The sequence below is a fragment of the Capra hircus genome, chromosome 24 (genome assembly GCF_001704415.2).
Source record: "Capra hircus breed San Clemente chromosome 24, ASM170441v1, whole genome shotgun sequence".
NCBI classification, from domain to species: Eukaryota; Metazoa; Chordata; class Mammalia; order Artiodactyla; family Bovidae; genus Capra; species Capra hircus.
In genome coordinates this window covers 56,927,430-56,948,838 of record NC_030831.1, presented here as the reverse complement: position 1 = coordinate 56,948,838, position 21,409 = coordinate 56,927,430, and the positions used below count along the sequence as shown (strand labels likewise).

General features: G+C 44.7%; 1 protein-coding gene across 2 annotated transcripts in view; it reads right to left on the bottom strand.

The window, feature by feature from the left end:
• The window catches only part of ONECUT2 (one cut homeobox 2), a 59,129-nt gene continuing 40,935 nt past the window's right edge, over positions 3,216 to 21,409 (bottom strand). Inside the window, exons 2-3 of one of the 2 annotated variants that reach the window (XR_001917187.1) lie at positions 13,131 to 15,418; positions 3,216 to 7,949 (exon numbers count right to left, since the gene is read on the bottom strand). Coding sequence is in view for 1 of the 2 variants with exons in the window: in XM_005697281.3 (XP_005697338.3) it covers positions 15,132 to 15,418 (287 nt within the window). In the remaining variant the exon portion in view is untranslated. Of the gene's footprint in view, positions 15,419 to 21,409 lie in introns of both variants that reach the window. The other variant, XM_005697281.3, reaches the window with a different exon arrangement.

Sequence of the window (21,409 nt, the reverse complement as noted above, 5' to 3'; positions counted from 1 at the left end):
AGAGGCCAGCTGAGACATGGTCAGTGAATGAAAGCAGTTTATTTGACATTAATTGCAGAATTTACAGCACTACCACTTAATGATAGGAATAAAAATAGAATCCACTGTAAGTAATGTTGCAGACAAAACACCAGGGTGGGAAATGAGCAGAACTGAAAATGCAATTAACATTCAAAGAAATCTTCCGAAGGGCTGGGAGCTTATCAAGGGGTGAGCAGCCCTGAGCATGGCGTGCTTCTCCTCCTCACCAGAATTTCAGGGCAGCCAGCAAACATTCACCCTGTTGGCCCTCCCTGGAAAATCTTTCAGCACAGTCTGCCTCAACAGGTCCGAGATGGGGCAAAATCTGGATGATAATATGCTTTGTCAGTATAGCTGAGGGTTAAAAGGAAATAATGTGAATTAACTAGTGTATGATTTTTTTTTTCAAAACAGAAGGGAATGCAAATTTTAGGAGTGTGTGTTTTCCTGATTTTAGGTAGGAGAGATGAGGCCTCCTACCTAAAATAAAAGAGGTCACTTTTACTTTGACCGGAAGTAAAAGTTAAAAGTTTCCCTCTATGATTTTCTTGGAGATAATAGCTGTAAAAGCAAGGAAACAGAGTAAGAGGTGTGTATGTGACTCTCTGATCTCTTCTCTTAGAACCTGGGTGGAGACCTAGCAAAGGTGCCTGGATTTCTAAAGGGGCTGGGTTTCTGGAAAAGCTGACCGAGAAGCCCCATGACTGAGCATGGGCTCTGATGGTAAAGCCATTTGCCTGTGACTTAATGAGTCTTTTCTTCCCCCTTTAAAACTTTAAATAGAGCTGGGGCAAATTCCTCTCTCTGTCCTTCCCCTTCCTTCTCTCATTTTAGTCACTTTCAAAATCATACAGCAACCAACAGCTTGGAAAGAAGGATTCAAGACCCACAGGCCAGCCTGTGAAATTAAAAGGCATTTAACACCAAATTTAACACCTCTGAGTCATCAGGGCCCAAAGGGAGAAAAGAGCCCTAACTGATTTGATCCCAAGAAGAAAAACTGTTGGGAGATACTGGAACTTGCTTTCACTCACTTCGGTGGAAGGACAGTTTCTCTAGTAAGAGGTCATCGACCAAATAAGAATCTTCAGCACCTGTGCCAGTAAGATATTGATTTGGGTAGAGATATTAGAATAGGAGGGGGAAGAAAGGGCCAGGCTTTTCCTCTGCAGTCCGGGGAAACACCTTCTTGTAGAGAAGCAAAGGATGAAGAAGGGAACTAATGGGAGTGCTGGTCAGTTCCGAATCATCTTTATGAAGTTCTCTGGCATCTGAGACCAGAGGGGGCTCAATGGCTCTAGGACTGAGCGAGTGAAAATAAGAGTTGGTGACTGGAGGTGTGGGTTGCGAGAGGAACCAACACCAAGATTAAGTCTGTATCCTCTCAGTTCCTGCCTGCCAAACGCAGACTCTCTTTATCATTTTGTCAGTGGGAAGGTTATCTTCTTGTTTCCGGAATTCCAATTTGCCAGGTATCTTATGACCGCTTGTGGGTTTCCCAGGTGGCGCTAGTGGTAAAGAACCCGCCTGCCAATGCAGGAGATGTAAGAGACGTGGGTTCGATCCCTGGGTGGGGAAGATGCCCTGGAGGAGGAAATGGCAACTCACTCCAATATTCTTGCCTGGAGAACCTCATGGACTGAGAAGCCTGGTGGGCTGCAGTCCATAGGGTCACAAAGAGTCGGACACGACTGAAGTGAATTAACATGCACATTATAACCGTTCACGGTATGAAGTTTGCTGGCCCCATTTAGACTTCTGTAACACAGAAAGACATAGTAAAGAAGGGAAATAATATTCTAGCTTCAAGGAAGTATCTGATAATGGTATGACTACCTGTTCAACAGCTGGATGGTCTTTGAAGAGTTAACTCTGATGTTCAGGTAGCAGGTTTCCTGTCATAATCTGAAAAAACTTTTGCTACATAAATATTGGCTTCTTCAGCTAAATGCCAAATTGGATCAAAGCAAGGGAGATGGAGGCTTCCCAGGTGGCACCAGTGGTAAAGAATCTGCCTGCCAAGGCAGGAGACTTAAGAGATGTGGGTTTGACCCCTGGGTTGGGAAGAGCCCCTGGAGGAGGTCATGGCAACCCACTCCAGTATCCTTGCCTGGAGAATCCCATGGACAAGGAAGCCTGGCGGGCTGTAGTCCGCAGGGTCACACAGAGTTGGACACAATTGAAGTGACTTAGCATGCATACACGCACGCATGCAAGGGAGATGGGGGAAGCCCCCACATCGTATAGACTTTTGAAGAGGACTTTCAAACAGAGATTAAAGTAGGCATTGATGGACCATGTTCTTGGTTGGCTCCATAGCTGTGGTTCAGCCTGTCCTCTAAGAAAAACCAGTAACACGGGCAACACGCATGGTCCCCCGAGAGAGGGGCCAAGCAGAGAGGCGTCGGCATCTCCTTTCCCCTTGTCTATCTTCCAGATCAAAGAACTGGGGATAGCCAAAATATAAAATGGAAACAAAACAACAGGAAAACCCATTCATACCTTTCTTTGTTCTCCAAATAATTGTTTGTAAAAGCTACAGATGGACTCACTAAACCAGGGTGCAGAGGAAGGGTGACATGGGGGGCTCTGACTTAAATGAGCCCCGCTGCAGTGTGGGATCTGGACCCCCTGCAGCACGGTGATGGCGCAGGACAAGGCGACCAGATGGGCCACCAATAGCCCTGGCTGGCGGAGGCCCGCCTGAGGACAGGTGAGCACCCGGTGGGCGACCGAGGATTCAGGATGGCTACTTTGTCCTCCTGGCCTTTCCTGTAAGAACCGGGGTCTGCCTTCATGCTGGCATGTGCTTAAGGCCAAGGGATCTCAGAGAAGTGTTGGGGTCCAGAGAGTGAGGTGAGAAAGTTTGGATCCATCTCTCTTCAAAGCTGATAGTTATGCAGATCTTGAGGAAATGGCAACCCACTCCAGTATGCTGGCCTGGAGAATTCGATGGACAGAGGAGCCTGGCGGGCTGCAGTCCATAGGGTTGCAAAGAGGCGGACACGACTGAGCAACGAACACCCTCACGTTCACGTGCCCTAGAGCCAAACTCTACCTTCCAGCCCATGACCTTCCTTTCCCAGGCCAGGCCCATGTGTCCCCAAGAGAGCAGGAGGGAAACCCAGGCCCAGGTGAGGCACTTCCATAGTTCTGTGTCTCCAAGGAAAAGGACACCCAACCAGCACAAAGCATTGAGTAAAAACCCTTTAATAACAAAATAACATTCACGATGTAGCTACTTCAGTTGTCTGGAAAACTCAGCTTACACTTGATTCAACATATCACTTTCCACAAAGTTTTTGTTTTTTTTTTTTTTTTAAAAAAAAGGACATAAAATGGCATAACAAAATATACCTCGAGTTTCATAAGACAAGTATTCTTGGCAAATCCTAGTTAATAAGCCAGACCCATGCGTCTCTCGTAATAAAAACTGTTGGGCACACTCATGTCTCAGACACTCCTGTTTACTTTGGATTGAAAACACATTTGAACGTCGTAGATTCTACACCACCTGCTTCGAGAGGATTCGTGGGTGGGTTTGTGAGGGTGAGGAGAACTTGACTGAAACATCCATTTGATTTTATGGCGGAAGAACATAGAAAGCTTTGTGGAAGATTAAACACGATTGCAATCATAAACGGTCTTAACAAAAATCGACTTAAAATTCTTGTATCCATTCCTGTCTTTGGCAGATTAATAAGGGAAGAAATCAAGACTCTCTATTACAAAGCTTTCATTATCATGATCTACTTTATAAGGCCAAATAAAATGTTTCTTGGCATTACTAATGAAAGCGCATTTTCAGTATATTCTCATGCACAGTCATATGAATGTGCTACAGTGGGTGATTTCCAACATTTTGCAGAGCAGGCTGCGCCCTTCCCACTGCTGTTTCCTAAGCTGCACTCCTATGCAAAATAAAAGTGTGCTTGGCAACTGATTTGGTTTTATGTCAAGCATGTTGATTGGGGGAATAGGTATGAAACTTGAGAATGGGCCTCAGGACCCAAAATAAGAAAGAATGAGTTTGCCCGATCCACTGTATGTGAAAAATACTTTTTGAGATATATAGGGTCCTCAGATAATTAGGGAGTTTAAACAAAGGTTTTACTAAACTAGGTTTCAAAACTTCTTATACCCGCTTTAGGATAGATGCAACATTGTTGGGCAGAAAAGAGTAAGCTAGACTCATCTCTCACTCTAGGGAGGAAAATCCACGATATGGGTGCACAGGTGAAGCTTTGAGGAATGCCATCCATCTTTGCCCCCCAAAAACTGGAACAGCTGGTGGAGTTGTCCAGGAAAAGGGACAGAGAACCCAGAGAACAATGAATGATACTGACGCCATCTGAACTGACCTGACAGCATACTCCAGTATTCTTCCAGGAAGTCAAGCACAAAGTGGCCAGCCCCCAAGCAAAGACCCAGGAGAGGCGAGTCCTGGGTCGATCTGCACCTCCATACAGGTGGCCAGGTGTGTCTGAGGTCAGGAACAGAAAGTCAGAAGGACTCTCTTGTGGGAACTTAAGAGGCAGAGCTGTTTTTCAGTGCTTGTTTCCAAGCCCCTTTCGCATGGCGTGAGATAGCTGGGTTATGAGAATCTGACTGGGGAATATGAGCTGGCGAACTCAAACTTGGAATGACCCTTCTCATCGCATGTGAACTCGATTTAGTCTGACTCGGTTTGAAATCCCAACAGAGGTCAAGGTATTTTCGAGGTGAGACAGCTCCCAATAAAACCAATATTACCACTGTCTGAGGCTGAACTGTGTACATTTTCACAGTTTAATGTATACACAACCGTTCCACAACCGCTAACAAACAATTTGGCGCCCATGCATAAATAAAGTCCATTGAACCAAAGGGGAAGATCTAGTTCAAAATGAAAAACGTTGCTATTTAAGACCACAATGCATCACACTGCTAAATTTTTAGCCTCATGCATAAAATTATAGCACTGATTGGCAGTTGCTAATTATAATACTACACTGTTAACACAGAACAATTAATTGTTCAGACCAAGTAGCACAAATGTAGAAAATAATAAATTTTTTTTTCAACAGAGCAAATGAACACAGATTGTTTCTTCAGCAAAATATGAAACTGTAAACTTTGGGCTCATTCGGCAACTTTCCCCAATCCAGAATAAATAAAATTCAAAGCGGGGGGGGGGGGGACATACATTTTTTTTTAAAGCTCACCTTTTCATCTATTACAAAAGCACAACCTAAAACGTATAAAGCTTTTTTTTTCTTTTTTCTTTTTTTAAATCACAGTTACCAAAAGAAACAGTGAATAATTTATTACATACGCTATAATAACATTACTCTAAACACTATTATCTATGAGGTATATCTGAGAAAATTCGGTAAGGAATTGCGCGGTCTGCATTGCCAACATGCCCAGGTTCATATTAAAGCTTTGGAACCGTGAAGAACTAGAAAGGGGAGAAGAACAGGGGAGGCAGAGGAGAGACAGAGAAAGAACCTTTGGTATTAGTACAAATCTCGTTGTTTGCAGGGTTGCATTGCAAAGCACCACAGTACAATAAGCCCACCAATTTACTGTATGGAGGCCCAGTGGAAGCTGAGGTATTCACAGGAAGGATTAAAAAAAAGCACAGAGAAGTCCAGACTGGCTAAATCGTTGCTTTGGTTCAAGCAAGGCACTCGTCCCGTGGTTACATCACACTTTGCAAATGAAGCATGAGGCTGAGGGGGGAACTGCTGAGGAGGGGTCTGCCAACTGGGGCTGTTTTCTGTGTTCAGGCTGCCATCCGTCTCCCTGCTCTCCCTGTTCCAGGGGCTTGGGGGTGGGAAGGCTGGGGAAGGCGGTGCTGGCTTACAGAGCACTTCGCTGCTCAACCACCAGATCATCTTGGTCTGGGAGAACACCTGTCTCCCAGGTATTCGGAGAATGCTACTTCCAACAGGAATTTGGGAAGAAAACCAAAGCAATTTGCTATCTGAAAGTCAGGCCTTACACCTTTGCCTGATATGGGGGGGGGGCCAGATGGCACTTGGAGCCTGTGTGGACCGGAAAGAAGATTCACATGGGTCAATATGCTACTTGGAAACTACAGGAAGGGATAACTGAGTGTTCCTTCAAGTCCGTCAGTGTAGCTTCTAATTTCCTCTACTAGCTATACTCACATTGATGCATGGATTGGAGGAGTTGACTTGTCTTTTCCCTCCTTAGCTTCTTTGGGTAAGTGGTCATTTAAAAAGCTGAAAGAGAACTATGTTAGTTGAAAAGCAAAATACTAGTATCCAATAAACAACCATCCAGACTGGAGGCTGATCTTCACAAATGTCTGAAATTCATTTGGTCAACAGTTGAGAAAGATTTCACCTTGCTCATGTACAAATCACTCTGGTGACTGAATCTGAGTGGTGAATTAATCAGTTAATTGACTCAAAAGAAACTTAAGACCAATTCACTTCATGAGTAAGAAGGGAAAAGAGAAGTAACTTTAAGCATGTTTCCTAGACTGGCATATCGACTCCTCTGAAATTTTGTGGTCATCTTTTGTTCCTAATGAGTAACGTTTCAGCATCTGATGATACAAGGCTTAAACGTCTCTCATAAGTACAGAGGTACCCTTGAAACGATGTATTGTGTCAAGAGGAAAAGGGAAAAGCTGAACAGCTTAAATGTCCCACGTGTAAATGGTGATCGAATTTCCCTTCTCTGACAAATACTGACCTAAAAATATGCGTAACAATTCAACTCAACAGACCAAGAATGAACTTTCTCTTCTCACTGAATCAGAAGCTTATCTCTACAACACTCTGGAACCGGGAGGTTCAACAGTGATCTCAATGGAACAGTGTGTACTTCCAGGGCAAAAACCCCTCTGTGAGCTCTAATAAATCAAGGCTAACCAGCTTTACAAGCAACTGATCTCACGTGATTTATGTTGAGATTCTAGCTAGACAGATACCAAAATACCTGTGCCTATTTCTACCAGGTAAAAATGTTCATGACAAGCTCCAAGCCCTCCTTCTCTTGCCAATGTGTGGCTCATCTCAGGCAGAGGCGCACGAGGCATGAATACAGTAGTGGCCCAGAAGGCTTGACTGGGCTTTGCCTCTGGGTCAGTTACTTGCCTTGGCTAACTATTTCAGTCCTCTGGGCCTCCAGGGGCTGGACTAAAAACTTCTCAAGGTCCCTTCCAGCTCTACCGTTCAAGGATCAGGATTCCTATCACTGGAAATCTCAACCGTGACAGCTCCAAAGCAGGGAACAGAGGTCGTGGCTGGGACCGAAGGCCACTTTCAACCAGGCTTCTTCATCAATTCGGAATTTCAGGAATCCAGTGACGGCAACATCTGAACGTGCATCCTGAACACGTGGAGGGGACAGCGAACACACGAAGAAAAACACAGAAAACATCCCTTTCCCGATCAGCAGCCACTGTCGCATAGATTAACTATTTCTTTGGGGTATCTGAGCTGTGGCCATACATGCCATACGTCAGAGAGAAGAGTTAAAATTATAAAAGAGCACAAGCGAAATGCAGACCGCACAGAGAAAGAAATCTTTGGTATCTTTGGTGTCATCAACACGATTAAAATTACAAATGGAAAAAGTCAGTGAGGTAGCCTTCTTTGGTTCTCACTAGAAATAGAAAGTTTTTCCTTTTTTTTTTTTCTTTTTTCTGCTTTTTTTTTTAATCCTTTTTTGTTTGTTGTTTTACACACACACAGAGTTCATTCTTGGAAGCAGCTAGTGTAAGGGTTTCTTTTTGCTGTTCTGATTTTTTTTTTTTTTCCAGTTTCTGTACAGAAGCCCTGAAATCCAGGCTGGTGAAGCAGGGTCTCAGCATGCGTTTTCTGAATGCACAGTTTCGGGTTGAATAGTCATTGCTTGTCCACAAACTTTGCTCTGTTGTCCGTCTGACAGCAAACAAACTGCAGTGCTTTCTGTTGTTTTAAATAAAAAATATAAACTATATCGTGCACCTTTTGCAGATGCTGAATAAGTTAAATAAATAAGTTACAATATGAAGGCTCTGAGGGCCCCAATAATTAAAAGGTGAAGTTCGCTTGGTACCAGGTGGGGCTGCGAACTTAAATAATTTAATCACTGTTACTTAAATTATTTTCAAAGTTAATTCAAGAAAGAAAAATACCTCAAATTTTTTTTTTTTTTGTAACCTGTATTTCTTCCCTGTCTGTAACAGAATTTCTCTGCTTTATAAAGCAAACCTTCAAGGGGATTCTAAAAGGGATCGCGCATCTCTGATGCACCATTGGTCTAGGTTCTGATAAATAAGCACAAAGAGTAAAATCAGAGTAAGGAAAGATTAAGAAATTATCAAAAATTCTATACATTCAGTGTGCTAAAAATTAATTTAAATAAATTAATTACATTAATGGTACTTAGCTTGTTGGGTTATAACCCAAAGAGATAACAGGGAAAAAAAAAAGGTTTCTTTCATCTTCATTTTTCAATGGACAAAACATATAGCCTCTTTCCACAGTCTAAATGAAAATAAAGCAGAAAATTATAACCTCTGCACTTTCTCACGATCAAAAAGACCATTTAAATGTGACAAGCATGAAAAAAAAAATCACCATGTCCCTCCCTCTAGCTGACACAGCCCCCCCAAGACCACATCACCATTTTCTCAACCCTGGAAACCAGAGCCCACTTTTTTCTTTATTAGTTTATACTTTGCTACTTTTTCCTTCTTTTTCCTTTTTTTTGGGGTGTGTGTTCTCTTTTCAGGTCTTTGGATTTAGCTTTAGGTAATGAAAGATCCAGAATAAAGCTATTCAACTGAAGTCATCAAGCACGTGTGTCATTCTTACACAGACGTGTAAATAAAATGCAAGGTTTCTTGAAAGCTGAGTTTACCTTGGATGTGACTGAATGAGCGGAATTCCAAGTGTAGGGAATGAAGATGCTGGGATGTTTTTTCCCCCCTGCACTTTGGTTTTCAATGTTACAATAAGTAATAAAAATAGTGTACACTGTAGAAGTACCACATACATGTGAAACGACCATTGAACATGTATTTATTATAACGGGGACAGTATGTATGGATGTATGGAAGTGTCTGTGCAGTCTGGACACTCACAGGCGATGGGTGTTGCTATAAGATGCCTAAGAGAATACATGGTGAAAGAGGCATCTAAATCTGTATACACTCAAGCTGAAGACGGTACAAGGATTAGGCAAATGTATCTACCAAGGTTTATGCAGTGGGAAATATCTCTGCTAAGGTTGGAGCAGAGTGGAAGACTTCCGTGGAATGAACAGATCTGTAGCCATGTGTGTTTTTCCTCCATTAAAAGGGAATGAACTGGTTCATTCCAGGCAACCAAACTCAACACCGGTAAGGAAAGCTTAGGCTCCAGCTTTTACTTGCTTCCGGCTGTCAGAGCCTTTTTGGTATCTGAGAACAAGGAAGACTTCTGGTCCCCGTGGGGTTCACGGAACAGCCCATCAGCCTCAGCTGTAAGTTCAGGGCCTACTTAAGGGAGGCTCTATGTCATTTTAGTACATTTAAAAAATTTTATAACCAATTCTGAGACTTTCTTAAACAAATAAACCAACCCTCCCTCCCCTTGGCCCTTGGAAAGAAAAAAATCATAGGTAGAAAAGAGGCATTGGGACTGCCATATTTAAAGCCAACGTCATTAACTAGATAAGATTTATACAGTGAATTCCGGTACACTTGCTTCTTTTAGTAAGGATTTTGTGGCCTTATTTGAAAACTAGAATCTGCTGTTGCTTTAGAGGCAACTTGGTCTTCGCTAAATGTATAAAGGCTCTCCAGTCTTACAAGTAAACATCAGAACGATAGGCAAACCAACTATATCCCTTTTCTGTCTACCGTCTTTCACTCGCTCTTCCTGGTTAGGCTGACTAGTGTGAACCGCAAGGCATGGCAGCAGTAACAAAAAATCAGCTCTGATTTGTTAGGAATCGTGACAGTTACTTGGGTTTGGGCTTTGGGGTCAACCTTACTTGACCACATGGATCATCTTTTTCTCTACTTTCTAATATACTCCCATTATTCTTCAATAAGACTGGAACCCAGCCTGCTCTTTTTCTATTTTTAAGAAATTCCTATTCCTACTCTACAACCTCCTGAAAATCAGAGTTCACCACAAAGGTATACTGTCACGATGCTTCAGGAACAGTAGTCAACGGACACTTCTATAATTCTATCAGCGTTTTCAAAAGTGGGAAAGCGTCCCCCTGCACCCAGATGGTAGTCATATTTTTCACAAAGCTGTTCAACTTCAGTATATCAGCATGAATAGGTGGACACCCAGCATAAAGAAAAATGGTTGATAATCTAAAAGGCATTTATGTTTGGCTCTGAAATACATCGTCTGACTTAACAAAAATGTGCATGTGTGTATCAGATTTACTCCTAATTTTGCTTTTATTTTAGCTAGAAATAAAAATGAGCTTGAATTTCCAGAGCCCACAGGAGCCCTCAGGAAAAGAGATCCTGCAGAGGTGATTTCTCTCAAGAGTCAGGCTACCTGCCTTATTCCCACCTGTACTGTTAAGTGTTACAACCTATATGCTATTTTACATTTTGGAAAGGCCTTTAAATATTGTGGATGAGTTTTTATTGTTGTTGCTCTTTTCTTTTTTTTAAAGAAATATATTGGCTCTTTTTAAAATAAAAGTTTCCTGGAATGAAAGAACTACATCCTAGGGACAAAAATCAAATTGAAAGCAAAAACGGAGGCAAGCCTATTTCCCTAAAGAAATAAAGAATTTTCCAGCCAATGGCTTTAGGATTTCCATTGTCTCAAGAATCTGAATTTGGTTTGGAATTGTCCCTTCACTCTGCCCTGCCCTTTTCATTGCTAATGCCTGGAATTTTTCTTGGATTGAGGAAATGGATGCTAAACTATAACTAAGTCCAAAGAGTGTTTTTTTTTTTTTCTAAAATTGTTAACCTGAAATAAGTTTTTAAATGCTTGAGGAAAGACACAGTGGGTCAAATTCCATTATAATTCAGTTTGCAGGGTTTTTTTTTTTTCTTTCACATTTTTAACAAATTGAAATTCTGTAGGACTTAACTTTTCAATACACAAATATATAGATACACACATGTATTTATATATGTACGTAAATAATTTTTCAGAAGCAAGCACTTCTCTCTGGTATGGCATTATTTGCTATGAGACATTTATCAAAACCCTGGAGGGAAGTTCTTGCCTTTTTTTTACATTATGACATCTCCCTCTGGTCCCCAGGAACACTGAGGGTGTATGTGTCTACACTTGGTTGGACCAGGGTTGAAATCTCAGGCCACGAGGCAGCCTCTTTCAGTGTAGACATCTTCAGAGGACACCAGAGACCCAAATGCTTAGCCTGGCATGCCAAAGAATCACTAACCAAACCAAGCAGGCTTCGCTCCTCAGCCCAGTCTCGGGAAGAACAAGCATTTCCATTGGCCATGAGTCACAAAGTTTCATTAAGGAATGCCCAAGCTGAAATTCGCTTTTATCAACCCAATAGGAGCACCCCCCTGCTGACACATGCTCTTTTCTTGGTCATTTGACAAAGGAGACATGGAGAATGAGCAAGAGACAAAGCGACAAAGGGCCAAGTCAAGGAACATCCCCGGGTAGGATGAATCATAAAAGCCACGGAAAGTCACTTTCTTTTCGTGGCTCCAGGCTGCCGCCTCTGCAAAGGGAGACCGACGTGGAAGGGGCAAGGAGCTGGCACCACAGACAACAGGTCTTCCAAGCAAGAATCGGGGATCCTCCCTACTCCTTGCCTCGTGTTTGCTCTCCAGGTCTGAGACACCCCTACCCCCCAGCACTGCTGCCTCACCCCAGTGCCAGCCGTGGCTGCACATGGGCTTGTCTAAACAAATTGGTCATTACCACCCTGAGGAAGCCCGATGAACCTGCTGCAGCAGGAGCTGGACTTCTGCAAGAAGTCCCTTTGGTGGATCTACTCATTGAGGGGCATCTCGAACACCCTGACGGGACAGGGCTCCTGGAGAAGACGGGTCTGGGCTGGCCTCATCTCTGTAACTGGTGGGAACAGACCACTGAGCTTCCCCAGCAGTTAGAGAAGACGAATACCTGCCTCCCCGGCCACGGTGGATGGACATCACTCACCACCCTGATCATGGCTGAGACAGAGAACAGAGATGACTCAAAATACAAATAACACTCATTTGTCCCATGGACCCATTTATCAACACGTTAAAACGCTGAAATGCTCCAACTTGACTTTCAACCTTTCCCAGGAATTTTCACAGAAATCAGAATACTCTAAAGCATCCACACTCTGGGATGGCATGAGAAATGAGCAAAGCTCTGAACTGAGTACTTAAGTGATGAAGCACTTGACAAAAACAAGACATGAATTTGAACAGCAATAACTTTGGGTTATCACCAATGTCAAGTTGAATCTATATATGTATTCATATATTATATATATCTCTTTCTTTAGAAATGCAACTTTACAGCTGATTTTTTAAAAAGCTAATAGAAAAGTAGAAACTGACAATCATTTTTACATGTCTTCCCCCACCCCCAAATGAAGCCCTGTTAGGATATAGCAATCACATGAAGATGAGGCTTGTCAATTCCTCTATAAATTCTTTGGTTCTGTGGCTCGGGAGAGGATGCGTCCCCAAGACCCCTACTCCTGACCCTCGCTCTCCTTCCCTCCCTTGATGATGAGACTCTGAACACAGAAGGAATCAAGAGTACGGGAGGGTTAAGCAAAGAACATTCAAGGGACAGTATGATTCCCTACGCTCTGCTGAGCAAAGAGAACTGCTCAGTACCCCCAACATCTTAAAGTGGAGTTCCATGGAATCTTCTGAGAGATTCCATGTTGGGTAGAAAGCCGTAAAACAAAATGATAGGGAAACAATAAAATAAAATAAATGACCCTTTCCTCTCGTTGCTCAGAAACGAAATTGATTACCTTTACACACAGATCAATGGCGCTATTAGTATTTAAGCCAGGCAAGAGGGGATAATGAACTGAAACAAAGGTGTGAGAAATCCTCATCTTTGGTATTGTAGCTGTTGAGGTTTCTGTTGCTCTGTTCCGTGTTCTTTTGAAAAACTGCATAGGCACAAATTAAAGACAATCTTCACCTTTAAGATTACCGCGTGAGTCGTCGGGTGGAGCAGCAGCCACGGCGGCTCTTCCTTATTTCTCTTCCTGTCTCAAACCCTTTTTAAAAATCTGCTTCCAAAAAATGTCCCAAGAGGTCCATTCGAACACAGTGTGTCTCGACGTTTTTTCTGTTTTTTTTTTTTTTTTTTTCTTTCTGGCGTGCTTCCATCTTGTTGGTGGCGGATTTTCATGGACGTCCGTTTTTCTTTATTCATTTCAATGGGACAGTTTTATTTGTTGCAGAAGTAGGTGCAGAAAAAGTTTCTTTGGTTTCGATTAAGTAACTCATAAAAAAAGTCAGTCTCAAGTGTCTGTAAAGCATCATTGCAGCGTTTGGCTTGCTTTGAACACCCCTGTGGTGCCCACCTGGGGCCATTCACTGGTAAATATGCACATGGTGACCGTCGCAATCTCCTGGGGGTCCTGTGGGCCCTCCTCCACTTGCTGTGGGAAGGTAACAGCCAGGAACCAGAAAGCTACTCGCTCGGTGGCTTGGCTAACATCCTTGGCGTAGCCAGTCCCCTCGGCCCAGGGATGAGCCAAATGCGAGCGCTGAAAGCCATTTGGAGTTGCACAGGTTTTCTGACTTCTAAAAGTAATCACAGTATTTTTTTCAGGCTAGAAAATGGCAAGTAATAAATGTCTTTGGTTTGCAGTATTCTGCTTCTTTGGTGTGCTGTGTTTTTCTCCAGATTTATTCAGCTGTTCTGCTAGGACGATTCAATAATGAAAGAGATTCAGGACTAGATGATGGTTATGAGCAACATGTTTGGTGGTTTGAAGTCTTTTTTTTTCCTTGCTAGGAAACACTGAAAACGTCCCTATTGATGGGATGGACAAGGGAATAACCCAAATCTGAAAGCGTGAGAATGTATTATGTGGTGGTCATAATGCACAATAGGAGGAACCAGGTGATGATGGGTAACCAAGGAGGATACATTTACGATCTAAAAAAATCTAGATCTTTTAAAAATGCTGCATTTGCTCCGTATACCGTTAAGAGTTAAATTGGCCTCCTGAGTGTGCGTTTTCATTATGTACAAACAGAACGTGTAGCAAACTGCAAAATGTGCTTGAAGCCATATTCCCAGTGATTCCCTCTTGACTTCCCAATTGGTGTCTTGAAAATCCAGACGCAGTGAATCCAGAACCTCCCTCACTTGTCTATTTATCTTCGTTGTGCTTGATACTTGGCGCTCAAGTGAACTGACTTGGTTTGTTTTATTTTTTGATGGATCCAAGACCACGTGAGATTTCCAGGAGGTAAGGAAAAGAAAACTGTAAACTGGATCAACTTAAAGCTTTCTAAACCATTCAATGAAAAAGATGCCTGAGTTGGGAAAAAACAGGTCCTCGAATTTTTTTTTTTAAACTTCCATATTTAAAACTTGTGCTCAGTAATTGTCATTCGGATGGTTTTTTATGTTATGGCTGTGAACATTGGTGAACTACGGTTTGATGAAGCTAAGCACTTGGAAAGCAAATGAGGTCATTCTTGTTGCTAGATTCTTCTCTTACGGTAGCATCTTGGGAACCCAAACTCAAGAGTCCTTATACAAGCCAGAGTCCTACTATTAACTCACGGGAACGCTGACTGCAAGAGGCTGACAGGACCCAAACTGGGATGCTGACATTCTAAGCAATCCTGATTGGCTGACACTAGGCTGGAATTGACTTGCTCTAGGAAGGCCCCATTTGGGTTCCTGGGGTGCTTAGCACACTCGCTCAGAAGACAATGTCCAGTTCAAAGAGATTAATTTTCAGCTTGCACGTGGACTCCATAGCCATTAAAAACAAATGAACAAAAAACACCTGGCCTATGATTACAGCTAGAATAGAAAAGTTTCAAGAGAATTGTGCTTTCAAATCACCAGTGAAGGGCCCCAGCTAAGAATCCGGTGTCTCTTTCCTCTGCGTTTTCTTTGGGTATCGGTTGTCCTCGTCGGGAGGCGACTTGTGCCCAGCTGAGAGTCCTTCCGTCACGCTTTGGTGCAAGTGCCGGAGGTGGACGAGGCACCGCCCGCGCTCAGGTCGTCCTGCCACTTCTCCAGGCTGCGGCGCCGGGCGTTCATGAAGAAGTTGCTGACGGTCGTGAGCTCCAGGCCCAGCTGCTGGGAGATGGTGATCTGCATCTCTTTGGACGGGCGCCTGTTCTCCTTGAAGATGGCGAAGAGCGTTCGGCGTTGGAGGTCGGTGAACACCAGGCGGGATTTCTTCTGGGAATTGTTCCTGTCCTTGTTGGGCTCTTGCTCTTTGCGTTTGCACGCTGGAAGGGGGAGAGAAGGAGCAGAGAGTCAGGGTGAGGCTGAGACCCGGCCCTCCCGCCGAGCTGATGCACCGAGAGAACAGGGGACTCGCAGAGGGGATATGGACCGTTAAACTTTATTTTGTGAATTGCCTGGCTGCCAGTAACCAGCCTTCCCAGTTCATCTCTGTGTGATGGAAGACATCTGTTAGTGGGGGGACGGAGGGAGGAGAAAAGAACAGAGCTGTTCTACACACCCGGGTTTTTGAACCAAACGCCTGTTGCTTTCTCTTTCACCCCCGACCGCCCACCCCCACCCCCTTAAAACTCTTTATCTGTGAAATCAGGTATTCTGAAGAAAAGGACCCCTTCCCCTGGGGAAGCCTGGTTACCCGGTTCCTCTCCCACAGTCTCCCTCTAGAACTGCTGAGAGCTGAGCCACACGACTTTCTGGAGTCAAAACTTAAAAGCGGCGTCATTTCTCAAAACCTTCCACCCACATGACTCAAAAAGTTGTGAAGAGAATGAAAGGAGCGATGGCATCATCCCAACCCCAAACCCCCTTCCTCCAGACTTTCGAAAAAATTAAAAAAAAAAAAACACACCCAAACACATCAAACACGGAGGGGAAGTCCATGAGAAAGCTGGTCTAACCAGCTGTAATTTGCTGGTCTGAGGTGAAGCTAGTACGTGAAGACCAGGGCTGAGGCTGGCAGAAGAGCCCACATTTACAGGGGATTAGAGCCCAGTGTCTGATTCAGCAGCTAGGTCTCCACACCTGGGCTGCCAGCACGCTTTAATACGCGTCACTGCCTCCGCCTTACCCTACACGTTCCTGGAAGGCAGGCATCAGGTCTGTGTGACGCTCCCGACGGGCTCCTTTTGGAACCGCGGACGTAACTGAATGCTTGGGATACTGAGGACAAGAGGTGTCTTGACTCTTTCAGGACTGTGCACATTTCACAGAGTGGGTCCCAGAAAAGTAACCTCTAAGGGTTAGTACAGTGCATACGAGTCACAGATTTAAACACAAGAACATGCGCTAAAATCACTGGACGGAAACCTCAGCTCATCCAAGGTTTTTGTGTAGCCTCAAGAGCCGACTCATTGGAAAAGACTGATGCTGGGAAACACTGACGGCAAAAGCTGAAGACGGTGGCAGAGGATGAGATGGTTAGATTATATGGCATCACCGACTCAACGGACATGAGTTTGGGCAAACTCTGGGAGATAGTGAAGAACAGGGAAGCCTGGTGTGCAGTCCATGGGGTCGCCAAGAGTCGGACACAACTTAGCAACTGAACAACAACAGACACAGCTAATCCAGGAAAGGCGAGGAGGGAGCAGAAGTCTAGCTGGGAGCATCCTTCCCTGAATCAACTGCTACTGGACATTCTGGCCCCAGCTGAGCTCTCCTTGTACTCTTCTGATGTTCCCCAAAGGTGACCTGTCTGGAGTACTGTCTGGAAGCCTTTCCAGACTTCTCAAAGCCCTGATTTGTGAGTCTTGCTTCTGAGCTTAGGGTCAGGCCATTTTTCTCTCTGTATTCTGCAAGAATGAGCTGTAGTGGGGCTGCTGCGGGGTGAGTATCAGGGGAACATCCTTCAAACGGCTGGGTCTTAGGATTTAACCTGAGGACAAACACTCACAGGAAAAATATTCTGGAAGCTGAACTCCCCCCGACCCAACTGGCCAGCCTCCCTGTTGGATGCCATCAGCCATAAAGGAATCACTCCTGAAACAAGTGAGAAGCTGTGAAAAAGGGCAGGGGCAGGAGAGCCCTCCGTAAAACTGTTGGGTGACGTCAGCTCTGCTAAACCCTCTCCTCCTGACTTTTCCTTATCTTACTTCCACAAGCAATCATGTTACCTTTGAAAATTAAACACAACACACATATGAAAGTGAAAGGCACTCAGTTGTGACTCTTTGTGACTCCATGGATACACAGTCCATGGAATTCTCCAGGCCAAAATCCTGGAGTGGGTAGCCTTTCCCTTCTCCAGAGGATGTTCCCCACCCAGAGATGGAGCTCAGGTCTCCTGCGTTGCAGGCGGATTCTTCACTAGCTGAGCCACCGGGGAAGCCCACATATACACACCTATAAGAAACAATTTGTTTCACTCCAAAACCCTCCATCTCTTGGAAAGCTTGGATTCTCTCAGATAAAGGGCACTTGCCCTGCAATGGGAACTCAGAAAGGGCTGAAACAGCTTACAGTTACTCTTCTCCCATAGAAACTTCCCAGTTAAGATTTCTTCTTTGATTATCCCTGGGAGGTCACACTTTTGCTGGATTTTGGATATTTACTTTAACCGTGTTGGTAAACTTGCCCTCTCTAGTGCAATCCTCCACAACCGTGTTTCTAAAGTTCAGAGTAGGGACTTCCCCGGTGGTCCAGCGGTTAAGAACCCACCTGCCAATGCAGGGGACATGGGTTCGATCCCTGGTCCAGAAGTTTCTATATGCTACAAGGCAACTAAGCCTGTGTGCCCCAGCTAGAAGCCCACACGCCCCAGAGCCTGTGCTCCACATCAAGAGACGCCACCTCAGTGAGAAGCCTGCACGTCACAACTAGAGAGCAGCCCCTGCTCGCCACAACTAGAGAAAGCCTGCCTGCAGCAATGAAGGCCCAGCGCAGCCTAAATAAAAGATACTAAAAAAACAAAGCTTAATTGCTCAGGGATTATCTGGAAAGCTCGTTCCAACGCAGGGTCTGAGGCGGTCAACCTGGGTGGGGCCCAACAGCCTGCATTTCTAATGAGCTCCCAGGTGATGCGGCTGGTCCATATCCTGCTCCTGCTCCTCCACGTCCAGTCTTCCTTGATTCACGAACCTAACGCTCCAGGTTCCTGGGCAATATTGCTCTTTACAGCATCAGCCTTGACTTTCACCATCAGACACACCTCCACGACATCACTTCCGCTTTGGCCCCGCCGCTTCCTTCTCTCTGGAGCTATGAGGCGTTGCCCAGCAGCATGCTGGACACCTGCCAGCCTGAGGGGCTCCTCTGCCAGTGCCGTGTCTTTTTGCTTTTTCACACTGCTCACGGGTTTCTCGCGACAAGAATACTGGCGTGGTTGGCACTCTCTCCTCCAGTGGACCACGTTCTGTCAGAACTCCCCACTGTGACCCGTCCGTGTTGGGTGGCCCTACACAGCATGGCTCACAGCTTCACTGAGTCACGCAAACCACTTCACCACGACAAGGCTGTGACCCATGAAGGGGAACAAGGATCTGTCTGGCTGCTAGAGTCTCAGAGGAGCACCGGGATGGGATGGAATGTTCCAGAACCCAACACCTGGATTCTAATCTGGGCTCCTTCACCTCCAAGACTTGGCATCTTGGTAAATGACGTAACCTCCCAGTGCCCGTCTTCCTCATCAGCATAACGGAAAGAAGGTGCTCCCCTCTGTAGAGGCTTCCGTGAGGCAAAGTGTGTGCATGCCCCCTTCCCTCTGGCTGGATTACCCCAGGAATCCCAAGGTAGGTAGTGGAAGAATTATTCTTTCTTTAAAATGAAATAAGTGGAGACTTGAGGGTGTAAGTGACTGAGCTAAGGTCACATTCCAGGCTGGCTGCAGGCCGAGGGCAGGCGTCCAGTCCTTGAGTCTCCCCACCTTCGTCTTCTACAGGGGTGGCACTCATGCCCCTGGCCCCTTAAATAGAATCTATCTGCAGCGCAGCCCCGGGGGTCTGTCCCCAGAAATCCTGACTCTCACTGTGTGGGGTAGGGTTCTGGAATCTGTGCTTTCACAAACCTCTGAGGGTGCTTCTGAGACAGGAGAGCCTGTGTGCTTGACCCCACAGCCAATTCAGGTTCCCAGATTGCTGTTCCCGCCCCAGCCTCCCGGGACACGGGTGCCAAGCCCACATCTGCAAGATTCTGAGTCAACAGTGGTGTGCGGAAACCGCCTGATAAGATCTGGCCACATATATTCTACCAACATCGGCTGAGACCCTCAGTCAATTCATTCTCTTTGGGTTAATCACACAGTCCTCAGCCTTCATACCACTATTGATTATTCTTCAGATAATGCTTTATTGGTGCTTTAAAAAAAACCCATTAAGAAACTGAAGTGTAGTTAATCTACAATGTTGTGCCAGTTTTAGGTATACAGAAAAGTGATTCAGTTATACACACACACACACACACACACACATTCTTTTTCAGATTTTTCCATTATAGGCTGCAAGATATTGGATATAGTTCCCTATGCTGTCTAGTAGGTCCCTGTTCTTTATTTTATATAAAGCAGTGTGTATATGTTAATCCCAAACTCCTAACTTAACTCTCCTTCCCCATTCCCTGTTAACCCCTTTGGTAACCATAAGTTTGTTTTCTGTATCTGTGAATGTATTTTTGTTTGTAAATAAAAGTTCACCTGTATCGATTTTTAGATTCCACATATAAGTAATATCAAATATTTATATTTCTCTGACTTTCTTCACTTAATATGATAATCTCTAGGTCCACCATGTTGCTGCAAATGACATTATTTTGTTCTTTCTTATGGCTGAGGAGCATTCCATTGTGTGTGTAAATGCACATCATGTGTGGCACACACACACACAGACATGCGTCTCACATCTTCATCCATTAATCTGCTGATGGACACGTGTCGTTTTTGCGTCTCGGCTGTGGTAAGCAGCGTTGCTGTGAGCGCTGGAGGTGCATCTATCTTTTCAAATTACGGTTTCCTCTGGGTATATGCCCAGGGGTGGGATTGCACGGTCATATGGTAACTCTATTTTTAGTTTTTTAAGGAACCTCTATACTGTTCTCCATCATAGATGCACTAATTTACATCCCCACCAACAGTGTGGTAGGGTTCCCTTTTTCTCACACCCGCTCTAGCATTTACTACTTGTATTAATAGACTTTTTAATGGTGGTCATTCTAACTGGTATGGGGTGTATTTGTACTTTTAAGAGGGTACCTAGGTAGTGCTGATGCTGATGCTGAAGATATATCCATGTATGAGTTAAGAGACAAAATGTTAAGATATATCCATATATGAGTTAAGAGACAAAATGTTAAAAGTTTAACATTCAGCAACCTGCAGAGAAAGAACAGATCAACACATCCTGTGTATTCCTTCCCAAGAGCTTCCCAAAGCCAACAGATCTGATACCAACAAACACAAAGCTTCAGCCTGTGGTCAGACAATGCACAGCAAGTCCAAAAGCCCTAAAGAATGAGGCAGCAAATATGTAACATGCTCAAAGTCCTGACACTTGGCAGCTGCCACCCCGTGATTCCTACAAAAGCAGTTGGTCAGGAGCTGAAGGAAGGTACAAAAAGAGGGCAAACATCTTCTTCGCAAGTCTAAGAAAAAGCAGACAGATCAAACGACATCTGGGAGTTGGCATGAAGGCAGGAACCTCAGAATTTCTCAGACAAGATGTCAAGTCAGCTATGCCCAGGGGCACAGTCAGGAGTGTCAGTGGTTTTGGTGTGAGAACATTGCGTGCTGCAGTCAAATACCCATCTCACAACAGCTTGGGAAATGCCCAGTAACTCCCGACAGCCCAGGAACATGTGCTAGAAACCCAGCAGACGGTGCTTATCAGCAGTGTGGATGAGCTGAGCTCCTCCCACTCGAGGTAAGCTCTGTTCCGGGAGGGTGGGAGGGTGTGTGTGTGTGTGTGTGTGTGTGTCTGTGTGTGTGTCTGTGTGTTGCCGGATGGGAGGAGGGAGTCATCCCCCAGCCATTCCCCATCTTCCTTCCTCTCTTGGGAAGTGGTCCCCAAGTGGGCCATGGAAGTTTGAGAGCTTATGTCTATGACAAAGACAAGAAGTCATTTGCGTGCAGTGAGGCTGCCTATTGGGGCTACAGAGCTTTTTCTCCCCTTCTGGGGCAGGAACAGTATCAGCTCAGATGGGTAACACTACCTATCTTTTGAGGCCCACGACCTGGGACCAGCAGATTACAGAGAGGGAGGCATCTGTGTTCAACAACAGAGGTGACAGCTACTGCCTAAGACAAGTGGACAAGTGTTTCAGACCACCGG